The sequence below is a fragment of the Orycteropus afer genome, unplaced genomic scaffold, assembly GCF_000298275.1.
Source record: "Orycteropus afer afer isolate SDZICR_OR568_19922 unplaced genomic scaffold, OryAfe1.0 scaffold00034, whole genome shotgun sequence".
NCBI classification, from domain to species: Eukaryota; Metazoa; Chordata; class Mammalia; order Tubulidentata; family Orycteropodidae; genus Orycteropus; species Orycteropus afer.
In genome coordinates this window covers 15,473,774-15,485,499 of record NW_006921621.1, presented here as the reverse complement: position 1 = coordinate 15,485,499, position 11,726 = coordinate 15,473,774, and the positions used below count along the sequence as shown (strand labels likewise).

Here is an 11,726-nt window from a genome sequence, read left to right as displayed (position 1 = left end):
TGGAAAGTGAATTTGCTCTGTAAATTTTCACCCAAATCCCAATTGAAAAAAAAAAAAAAAGAAAAGAAAAAAAGAGTAGGCTCTGAATCCAGTGCCTAGCTCCACTACTGGGTGTGTGACCTTGGATTGCCTATCAGTTTTCTCATCTGTAAAATGTGAAGGAAAAAACTATCTTATATAGAGTAGTGAGGGGAGTTCATTTGTTTAAAGCCCCAATTACTTATGCCTGGCTTATTAGCAAGCACTCAGTAAATACTACGGAACCTGTAGAACCGGTGATCTGCAAAACGCTTTCGCATCCGGTATCTCGTCTAAGAAATGTAGCTGTCTTATGAAGTATTACCATCTTACAGAGGATAAAGTTCGGGCTAAGAGTGACTTATCACGGGTCATGAGCCAGCCTGACTCCTGACCAAAACTCGTACCCCTTGCTGCCCATCCCTTGCTTTTCCCTCTCCAGCAGCCTGAACGAAAACTCATTTCCCTGTGAGATAGGTTACCTGGGGGGCAGGGTTCCGGACGCGAGCGGCGGCAGCCAGGGTCCCCAGGCTCAGAGAGCCTAGAGTGCGGGTCAGCGCCCGTAGGGCCATGAAGGAGGGCGAACCCGCTGGGCTCAGCACACCACCCTTACCTTTTGCCCGGCCGCCTGGCGCTTCTGGATGACGATAACTGCTCCTGGTGCTGTCACTCCCAAATTACGTATAAAAAGGCGGGCAGAAAAGGGGGCAGCCCCGCCGCCCTCCAGCCAAGCTGGATACACACCTCCCCTGCTCCCTGGGCTTGGTCAGAGCCAATCGCCGGCGTCACTTCGGTAGCGTGACTGGGGAACAAACCCCTCCCCTGAGAGCCGTCAAAACAATTGCCTCGAGCGGCAGCCATGATGGATTTAAAGGGGCAGTATTGGCAAGGGCTGCAGCCAGACTGAAAGACTGCTGGTGAGTCTTTGAGGGTATCCGGGGTTGAGGCTCGAAGGTCCCATCACTTTTTGTTTCTGCACTCCTGGACAGATGAACAAATCCCCTCCAACTGACCTTGCACGACTCTAGACAGACTCAAAAACTCCGCCCTTCGCGGTTCTTCCCCGCCCCTTGGCGTCCAGAAAGACAGACGGCCTGCCCCGCCCCCTGCGACTGCCTGACTCACAGACCTCTGGCTCGTCGGCCGCGGGGTCTCCACCCGCGATGCCAATCTCGCCGTCCATTAGCACCTCCCGGTCCCCGCCCCTGCCCACCTCACCCCACCCCCACCTTGGGCCCTCAGGGCAGGTCGACAGCCTGGGACATTCTTCAACCCCATTCCTAGTCCCGGAAGACCAATTCCCAGCGCGGCGTTTCCTTGTGACCCTGCAGCCGCGCAGCAGACTTGCCATTCTTCTCTAAATCATCAGGGGTTTGGAGGCACCCTAAGGTGACTCTTTTCAGAGCCTGTTAGTAGGTGATCATGACAGAGAGCAGGGAGTTACCCCAACTTGGCTCCGGAGAACAAAGCTATGGAAATGACTGGGTTGGGAGTGACCAGGTGTTGCTTCTCACCTTTTCCCAGACATGCTTCTTGCCTTAGGTCTCTGATAAGTCCCTCACGCCCTTCTTGGGATAAATTAGTCCCCCAGGCCTGGGGTGGAAGGCTGGCTCGGGGGAAGGAGGAATATTAGTTGTGTTTGAAAACCTGTAGCAAAGAGTGGGAGGGTGTTTGTCCTGGGTGGGGCTCTGTGCTAGGTCCTGTGGGTGGCTGTGAGTGGTGAGAGGGGGTGGAAACACTGGACTCCTGGACTTTGGGCAGGGCAGATCTTTGGCTGCTAAGCAGAGTTTCTTCCGGGCTCTGGTCTGAGCTCCGCCTCCACAAGCCAAGGAAGCGCTCTTCTCTGTATACAGGTAAGAGAATTTCAAAAGTGAGAAATAAGACCTTTTTGAGAAGGTGCGAAGCCAGCCTGAGACCCTGGAGATGGAAAGTGTGGGTTGAAGGCTTGTAGGGAAAAAGGCAAGACTGACCCACCTTAGAGATGCTGGGCTTAGCTTTGTGGATGACCCAGCCTAAGGGCCATCTCTTCTGAGGCCATCTCACATGGATCCTGCGATGATGGCTCTCACTTTCTTCTTTTCCCTCTCTTCTCTGATATAACTTTGAAACTTTTAACTCTATTCCTTTCCTTTTTTGAAAGCTTTGTACTATCTTCTGTATAAGCCAAAGCACCCCAAACTCACTGCCGTGGAGTCGGATCTGACTCATAGCGACCCCTCCTTGGGTTTCTGAGCCGGTATCACTGTGGAAGTAGATTGCCCAACCTTCCTTGTGAGGAGTGGCTGGTGGATTTGAACCGCCATCCTTCTGGTTAGCAGTCAAATGCCTTAGGCACTATGCCACCAGAGCTCCTATTTTCTGCTTATCACTTGTCTATTCTAACCTTCTTCTGTTTGTTGTTGTTGTTGTTGGGTGCCATCAAGTCAGTTCCAACTCATAGTGACCCCATGTGACAGTAGATATGACCCATGAGGTTTTCTTGACTGTAATCTTTATGGAAGAAGATCACTAGGTCTTTTTTCCATGGAGCCCTTGGGTAGTTCCACCCTTTTGGTTAGCAGCTGAGCACTTAACTGTTGCACCATCTCTGTGTTCACTTTGTAGCCTTCCCCAAACACCGCCTCCTGTAGTGCTGTCTCTTGCCCCCTGATTCCTTTTCCTGACCAAGCTCTCTTCTTTCCATATCCCTTTCTGCTCTATTGCTAAATTTTAAATTCCATTGGTAGTTTTAAGTACTTTTTTTCCTTCTAGTCTTTTTTTTTTTTTTAATTCAACTCAATTTCTCTTCCTCCCTCTTTGCCCACATCCTTAGCTTTGCATTTAGTTGTTGTAGGCTCTCTCTCCACTCATCTCTCTCCCCAGCTAAGCTACAGGTTACCTGTACACTCTCTTGTCCCTTCCCTTGGATCCCCACCCCCTCTAACCATGCCCAAGCTAAGTTTTGTTGTTTCTTCCTAGCCCAGGTGAGGTCCCTTGGCCAGGATGTCGGGCCTGGTGTTGGGGCAGCGGGATGAACCTGCAGGGCACCGGCTGAGCCAGGAGGAGATCCTGGGGAGCACTCGGCTGGTGAGCCAGGGGCTGGAGGCCCTGCATAGTGAACACCAGGCTGTGCTGCAAAGCCTGTCCCAAACCATCGAGTGTCTGCAGCAGGGAGGCCACGAGGAAGGGCTGGTGCATGAGAAGGCCAGGCAGCTGCGCCGTTCCATGGAAAACATCGAGTTGGGACTGAGTGAGGCCCAGGTGAGATGGCTTAAGTGGTGCCAAGAGTGCATCAGGGTGGATGGAGGAGCAAGTGTCAGACTAGAGTCTGATTGGAGGCTTGAGGCCACATGGAATCCCCGTGTCCTATATATGTACATTCATTTGTTCAGTAAATATTTATTAAGTCCCTACTGTGTGCTAGGCATTCTGCTGGGCACTAGAGCTACATCAGTCAATACAATCAAAACTCTTCACCATCTTGGAGCTTACATTTCCTCTAGGAGAGACAGACAATACACAAATAAATAAGCACATGATTCAGTATGCCATATTTCTCAGGATCAAGATAATGCAGTATAGGGAGTTATAGTATATGTGGAGAAGACACAATTTTAGGTTAAAAAGAAAAAAAACTTATTGCTTGGGAGTTCATTCTCACAATGACGGTAAAGGACATAGTAGAGCTGCCCCCTAGGGTTTCCAAGGCTGTAAATCTACAGAAGCAAACTGCAACAACGTTCTCTTGTAGAGCAGTTGATGGGTTTGAGCCACCAACCTTCCTGTTAGAACTCAGCTCTTAACCACTGCACCACCAGGGTTCTTTGATTTTAGATTGGGTGATCAAAAAAGATCTCCCAGAGAAGGTGCATCTGAGCAGAAAATCAAAGGTGAGGGAGTAAATCATGCAATAACTAGGGGAAAAGCTGTGGAAAGGCCCTGAATGGAGTTTGGCGAGTTCAAGGATCAGTGAGGAGCCAGTGTGGCTGGAGAAGAGTGAATGAGGGGAAGCAAAGTAGAAAATGAAGTTCAAGAGGTGATGAGATGAGAGGAGACAGATCATGTGGAATTTGGGAGACATATAGACTTTGCTTTTACTCTAGATGAGATGGACACTCTTGGGATGTGTTGAGCAGAGAAGTGATGTGGTCTGATTTAACATTTTAAAAGAATCTATCTGACTGCTGATTTGACTTCAGGAGAACAAGGGCAGAAGCAGGGAGAGCAGTGAGGAAGCTGTTGTAATCTGGTGGGAAACGATGGTGGCTATTGTTTCAAGGGTGGTGGCAGTGTAGGTAGTGAGAAATTGGAGTCAGGGTCCATTTTGAAGGTGGATCCATTGCTGCCAATTCCAGCATGGATTATACCTCCTAGCTTCTCTCTGCCCCTACCAGTCTTGCAACCCCCAGCAGGCTTCTTTCCCACTTGCCCTTGAATGCTCCTGTCCAGAGTCTGGAGCTCACAGGATGTACCCCCTAGGTGATGCTGGCTCTAGCCAACCACCTGAGCACAGTGGAGTCGGAGAAACAGAAGCTGCGGGCTCAGGTGCGGCGGCTATGCCAGGAGAACCAGTGGCTCCGGGATGAGCTTGCGGGCACCCAGCAGCGGCTGCAGCGAAGTGAGCAGGCCGTGGCTCAGTTGGAGGAAGAGAAGAAGCACCTGGAGTTCCTGGGACAGCTGCGGCAGTATGACGAGGATGGGCACACCACGGTGAGTAGCAATGCTGGTTTGGAGCAGGTGTCACCATGGACATAGGGCAATTGGCCCCTCATCCATGGGGCCAGCAGCTCTGCCCGGCCTGCCCCAAGCTGGCAGAATTCCTTTTTCAGGCCTGACATCTCCAGATGCCAGTGAGGGGGAACCAGTATTCACTCACTCAACCAACGTTTTAGTTGAATGCAGTGAAGGAGGCAGGTGCAGTCCCTGCTCTCACAATTACAGATTTGGGAGGTGCAGATAAAACTGCAGTGGTGGAAAGCTGGTATGTCCCAGAGAAAGTGAGGAGATGATTTGCATAGAACACATCCTGGTGAAGCTGGCCAGAAGGGCTAAAGACACAAGTGCCTGAACAATTCCTATTCAAATCCTAAGCACTACAATGGGGGAAAACATAGCTTAGATGAATCTGCTCTACAAACATGAAAAATTTAGCCTTCACTTAACAGGCATTTTTATAGTTCTGTGCCTTATGCAAAGTGAGAAGATATGTGGAGAGGGGATGTAAGGAACTATAAAAGAGAGTTTCTGCCTTCTTGAGCTTATAATGAAGGTGCAGGGATAAGGTTTGCACGTGAGAACACGTATGTGACAGTTTGAAGCAGCAAGTGCTCAGGGTTGGTGAGTGGTCCAGTCAGTATGGTAGGAATTCCAAGGAGATAGGTCACTGAGTGCAGAGAGGTCTGCACAATCACAGAGGAGGCGGGGCACAAGGATGTGGAGGGTTTGGACTGGATTTTCTGCTTGAGTGGGTTTAGAGCTGGGATGGATTTTGATGGGTGGTAAGGAAGAGGGGGAATCCCTGGGTAGTATGAATGGTGAATGCACTCAGCTGCTCACCAAAAGGTTGGAGGTTCAAGTCTACCCAGAGGTGCTTTGGAAGGAAGGTCTGGCTATCTGCGTCTGAAAAATCAGCCACTGAAACCCTGTGGGGTACAGTTCTACTTGGACACACACGGAGTCACCATGAGTTGGAATCCACTCATCAGCAGCTGATTCAGTGTTTGGAGGGGAGAGGGAGGAGATTTATAGATGTGAGGTCACAGATAAGGCTACAGGGCTGCAAAGCTGATGTGTCCCAGGGTAAGTGTGAGATAATTTATATAGGCTACAGACTAGTGAAGCTGATTGGAAGGCCTGGGGGTGTTTGTACAAAACTGAACTTCCTGGTGGGAGAAGCACATATGTGGGGAGTGGGAAGTAGGTTAGACAGTGAGAATTGGGCACTAAGTCCAGCCATGGCAAATGATGAACACAGGGCTGAGCTAGGCACTTGGGGTATATATGTGCCTATAAGCTCAGACATACTCCCTGCCTTTGGGAGAGACAGGACAGACATATAATCAGTGTAAACACATAGGAATCAGCACAGGGATAATAAGCTATAATTAACAAGAATTGAGGAGGAGGGGAAGGTAGAGAATGAGGGTGGGTAGAAGAAAAGTTTCTGGATGTGAAGGAAGGGAGAGTTAGGATGCTTGGCTTAGGCATCTCCGGTTTTAACAAACAAGGAAGGCCTGAGTTTGGCAGTGCCACATACTAGCCTCCCCAGGGGCAGGAGCATAACCAAGAGACATCTCCTAGGCCTCATCTGTCAGTGATTTCATGGCTTAAAGGTGCCCTTGAATATACTTTTGGTGGTATCTTAACCCTGATATGCTGCTGTTCTTTTCCAGGAGGAGAAGGAGGGCGATGCCACCAAGGATTCCTTGGATGATCTCTTCCCCAATGAGGAGGAAGAGGACCCCAGCAATACCTGTGAGTCTGCCTCTGGAGCTGGAATGTGATGCGAGGCAGCAGGATGCTGGTCACAGCTGTGGTCCACCCTGTCCACAGCATGCTTACCATCCATAGATAAGTTCTCCACTTTCTCTGAAGATGGCACAGGGCCCTCGGCTAGTATTTAAATGTCCTCAACCTCCCCTTTATTCATCAAACACTTAATTTATGCCTGGTGCTGTGCTAGGCACTAGGGATATCAAGATAAAAAAGACACAGGTCTCATCATTAAGGAGTTAACAGTTTAGTGGGAGAATGACCCGGAAGTGGAAGTGGGAAGAGCATGATCGCCGCAAAGGAAAGAACCAGGTTTTTTTTCACCTTTGTATTCCTGGCACAGCCCCTGGCTCATGCTTAATGAGTAAATGTTTGTTGAAGAAATGAATTACCTGGTGAACAAATGGGATTGTGCAAGGAAGTGAGCAAAAGAATAGCAATTGAGGCAGGTCTTGAGTGAGAGGCCTGGTGGGTGGTAGGCACAGGCCTAGGAACAGACATGGGGTTGGAGTGGGAAGGGCAGACAGCAAAGGGGAGAGGAAGACACCTCTGAGAAAGTCTTCTGTTCATTTTCTGGGATGGCTTAGTGTCCCGTGGCCAGGGCACCCATCCAGGTGGATATGAAATCCCAGCAAGGTTGCGGACGCTACACAACTTGGTGATCCAGTATGCAGCCCAGGGTCGCTATGAGGTAGCTGTACCACTCTGCAAGCAGGCCCTAGAGGACCTGGAACGCACGTCCGGCCGTGGCCACCCTGATGTTGCCACCATGCTCAATATCCTCGCCTTGGTGTATCGGTAAGTACTGCCCTTCTCCATCACCATGAAATTTTCCTCCAGATTCCCTCTTTGACCCACCTTTTGGCCCCATTTTCCCTCTGTACAGCTACCTTTCCTCCCTGCTGGGCCTCCCAGGTATATACCCTACTGCATACTCTCATGTACCAGAACTCTTATTTTTTCCATACCTATACCCTTGACCTCAGAGAATACTCATTTAGGCTCCTTGCTTTCTAGTCTCCCCTTTGGGGAGGGTTTCTTTTTTCGTCTCTTTCTGTCTCTTGCTTCCTGTGAGTTGTGGCCTGCTCTTGGAATGGCAATGCTCTGTCTCCAAGTATGGGTATATTGGTGAAACCCTCTCACTGCCTACACCAGGCTTCTTGTCTCTTCATGGGGGTCCTCAATCCCCAATGTACCTCAGCCCTCATAAAGGGAAGGAGATGGCTTAGGGGCAGAGTTCTGAGTAACCTGTCATTTTCATACTCTTCCAGGGACCAGAATAAGTATAAGGAAGCTGCTCACCTACTGAACGATGCCCTCAGCATCCGAGAGAGCACCCTGGGCCGGGACCACCCTGCTGTCAGTATTCCCTGCCCTCCCTTCCCCCACCCCTGGACCCTTGGTCTCTCTTAAGTTGTTCATCTGCTGCTCTCTGCCCATTCATAAGATACTCAGGGAAGGAGGCATGAGGATGCTTTTCTTCCATGGACTGTCCACTGATCCTAGTGATTCTCAACTCTTTGAGACCCAATGACTCATTTTTATGATTAGTATTTTTCTAAAATTCGATCCATAGATAACGTAACTTGTCTGCCCGTAGAATTTCCCCAAAAGCCAGTATGATAGCCCAATTAATATTTTAAAAATGGGAAGTAATTTATAATAATATTATTGAGTACAACTAATGCTGAGGAAAAAAAAAAAAAAAAACCACTGCCATTGAGTTGATTCCAACTCATAGTGACCCCCATTGGTTTTCCAAGGTGATAAAACTTTATGGAAATAGATTGCCTCATCTTCCTTCCAGGGAGCACCTGGTAGGTCTCAACTGCCAGGCTTCTGGTTAGTAGTCAAATGCTTAAGCACTATGTAGCACCAGAGCTCCTTACAACTTTGCTAGAAGACATTAAAAAAAGTAGTCAGAAGCTTACATATAATGAATACATTTGGATTTAGAAGAAGTGCAAGCAGAACCATTCTGTATAAGAAGTACTAGTAAAATGAAAGAGCAGAAGTATTAGGGGGATACCCGTAGTCCCCAGCTTAAGACATATTTGAGTTACAACGAACTATACTATTTTTTTTGGCAACTCGACGGCAAATAACAACAACAACATTGTTAGTGATATGTACTAATACAATCATACAATATTAAAATATATTTGTACATTTATATGTAATGTTTTCAATCCTAAAGAAAAAGATGAGTTTTATAGAGATACTGATGATAAAAGGCAGTAATAATGAAAACCAAAAAAAAAATGAGGTATTTGATTTATGTCAGGACTGACTTGATGGAGTTGTTGGACTGGAATCCTGTGGTGAGTTGGGGACTTCCTGTGTTACATTAAAAGCCAATGTTAGAGTAAGTACTCACAGACCAGATTTATTTGTATACGATAAAAGAAAGAAAGAAATGACCTTAAGTAAGGATAGCATGCCAAGACAAATTATAGATTGTTGAAGTGAAGAAAATGAGAAATAGGACAATTTTGAAAATGAACTGACAGTATAAAAATAATTTCTTAGGTTATAATACATGATGGGCAAGGGTGGTGTATGACAGAAAACAGCTCCCATATTGATAGCCCACCAGATGTCAAAGCAGACAGTCAGTGTTTGAATGTCTGGCAGGACATTCGAAAGTTGGCAGAGCTGTGCCCCACATGCAGAGCATCTGTAGCATTCTTGCCTCCACCAAGGGTAGTGCCCCAATCTTTATTCAACCAAATTACCCCCTAGAAATTTCCAAAATGCCCATTGGGGGCGATACTATTCCCATGGAGAACTTCAATTTACAGCAAGCAGCTAGTTGCCAGTAGAGTCTGGCCCAGCTCATACGTGTTCTGCTCCATGTATGTCAGAGTAGAACTGTGCTCCATAGGCTTTTCAATGGCTGGTTTTTTGGAAGTAGATTGCTAGACATTTTCCCAAGGTGTTTCTGGGTAAACGCAGACCTTCAGTGTTTTGGTTAGTAGCTGAGTATGTTAACCATAGGTACCACCCAGGGATTCCTCGAGGACCTCAGAGCCATCCTATTCAGTAATTTTCTCTTCCCCTAGCCTTGGAGTTGTGCAACATGGGGCCCTGCTGGGTGTCAGGTTCTTCTTGTAGGTCTTTTGCAGGCACTGATGTCTGATGAGAATGAGCCTCTCTTTGTAGGTGGCTGCTACACTCAACAATCTGGCTGTGCTTTATGGCAAAAGAGGCAAATACAAGGAGGCGGAGCCACTGTGCCAGCGGGCACTGGAGATTCGTGAAAAGGTGCCCACACCCTCTCTGTTCTTCCCTTGTCACTGTGACTCCTCCTCCACCATCTCTCCTTCTGGTCTACCCTTCTCTCTCCTTTTTTTTTTTTTCTCACTTCCATCTTTGCCTTCTTTCTTCTTCCATCATTCCCTTCCTTCTGCTCCTCACGTGTGCACACACACACACACTCATTAACGATCATTTACTGGCTCCTCTGCACCCCCACCAGGTCCTGGGCACTGACCACCCAGATGTAGCAAAGCAACTGAACAACCTGGCCCTGTTGTGCCAGAACCAGGGCAAGTATGAAGCTGTGGAGCGCTATTACCAGAGGGCACTGTCCATCTATGAGGGGCAGCTGGGGCCAGACAACCCTAATGTGGCCCGGACCAAGAACAACCTGGTAAGGGAGGAAGGGACAAAGTAGGTGGAAGGAGAGGAAGGGAAAACCCAGCAGGGTCTTGGAATCAGAAGCATACTCCCTTTGTGCCTGTATCTTGGGCTGCCTTTGGGGCTGAGGGGTTTGCTTCATTCCAGTGGGAAGGCAGAAGTTCCATAGCCTCCTGGGACTGGGGTGGGTATACCCTTGACCCTGCAGCTATATAAGGAGGTGTGAGAAGGATGTCGGGGAAAGTCATAAAGAAGCCAAGAAGTGGAAACCCCTGAGCCTGGCTAAGACCTTGGCTAAGAACATCTCTGGCTCCTGTGTTTTTACCTTTTTGCCTCCCAGGCTTCCTGTTACCTGAAACAGGGCAAATATGCTGAGGCTGAGACACTATACAAAGAAATCCTGACCCGTGCCCATGTGCAGGAGTTTGGGTCTGTGGATGGTGAGTGGTGAGGGCTTGGGGAGGGGGCTGTACGGAGGAAAAGAATTATAGGCCAAAGGTGGGCGGTTAGGCCACTGTGGTGCCCAGGGGGAGCCAGACCCCTTTAGCCCAGCCCTGTTGGCCTCTGGGCCCTGGCTCCCCCCATACATCCAGATCAGTTCTCTAACCTACCCACCCCACCCCATGTATCGCCCCCAGATGACCACAAGCCCATATGGATGCATGCAGAGGAGCGGGAGGAAATGAGCAAAGTGAGTGGGGGGCCCAGCCTGGGAGCCCAAGACTTCTAGGGCCTCTGTGGTACTCCTTGCCCTAAGCCAATTCCTTACTTCCCACCCAAGCATCAGCCCCAGTTACATGGTGCCTACCCCAACCCAGCCTGCAACCTAGCCCCATGCCAGTTTATGCCCCAGCATCTCTGTACTCTTATCTCTGGCTTACTGTCGCCTCTGTCCTGCTGCAGAGTCAGCACCGTGATGGCAGTACACCCTACGCTGAGTATGGAGGCTGGTACAAGGCCTGCAAAGTGAGCAGGTGAGCAGCCAATGAGAATCTGGCTTAGCCGGTGATGTCCAGTGCCCTCCATCCAATCCCTAGTCCCAACCTCCTGGACCTATTCCCTTCTTCTTTTGACTTTCCCTCAGCTTTAGCTCCATGCCCTCTTTCTGCTGTTTACTTTCCTGAACCCATTCTCTCTTCCTTCTGTGGTCTCATCCCTGGTACAGCCCCACAGTGAACACTACCCTGAGGAACTTAGGAGCTCTGTACAGGCGCCAGGGAAAGCTGGAGGCAGCTGAGACCCTAGAAGAATGTGCCCTGCGTTCCCGAAAACAGGTCAGAGATGTAGAGGAGAAGGAGCTTGGGGAAAGAAGGGCTCTGGGGCAGGAGGGACTGCTGAGGGTCCTTGTGAGTCTCCCAAGAGCAAGAGGAGAGGCTGATAGGAGGACAGGAAGGAGAGAAAGGTGACTCAGCCTTATGCTTGTTTTAAGCATGATCTTACCCTCTGCTTGCCCTCTGTGGTCAGAACTGCAGGTCCAAGATTCACTTCACTGAATGGGAATATTAAAGCCTTGCCTTTTCACAAACTGGCCTTTGAAGAATCTCCTCAAAAGGCGCATGGATGGTGTTGATGAAGGGCCCTCTAAATCAGAGATGCTC

The 11,726-nt window shown here is 49.0% G+C and overlaps 2 protein-coding genes across 2 annotated transcripts in view; one reads left to right on the top strand and one right to left on the bottom strand.

The window, feature by feature from the left end:
- The window catches only part of MRPL2 (mitochondrial ribosomal protein L2), a 4,234-nt gene extending 3,644 nt beyond the window's left edge, over positions 1-590 (bottom strand). Inside the window, exon 1 of the mRNA XM_007936223.2 lies at positions 501-590. Coding sequence (XP_007934414.1) covers positions 501-590 — 90 coding nt within the window. The remainder of the gene's footprint in view (positions 1-500) is intronic.
- Positions 591-1,808: 1,218 nt separating this feature from the next.
- The window catches only part of KLC4 (kinesin light chain 4), a 12,835-nt gene continuing 2,917 nt past the window's right edge, over positions 1,809-11,726 (top strand). The window contains exons 1-12 of the mRNA XM_007936222.2: positions 1,809-1,871; positions 2,977-3,258; positions 4,477-4,707; positions 6,390-6,471; positions 7,077-7,287; positions 7,761-7,848; positions 9,652-9,753; positions 9,968-10,141; positions 10,469-10,568; positions 10,767-10,819; positions 11,032-11,102; positions 11,294-11,402. Coding sequence (XP_007934413.1) covers positions 3,001-3,258; positions 4,477-4,707; positions 6,390-6,471; positions 7,077-7,287; positions 7,761-7,848; positions 9,652-9,753; positions 9,968-10,141; positions 10,469-10,568; positions 10,767-10,819; positions 11,032-11,102; positions 11,294-11,402 — 1,479 coding nt within the window. The 5' untranslated portion in view covers positions 1,809-1,871; positions 2,977-3,000. The remainder of the gene's footprint in view (positions 1,872-2,976; positions 3,259-4,476; positions 4,708-6,389; positions 6,472-7,076; positions 7,288-7,760; positions 7,849-9,651; positions 9,754-9,967; positions 10,142-10,468; positions 10,569-10,766; positions 10,820-11,031; positions 11,103-11,293; positions 11,403-11,726) is intronic.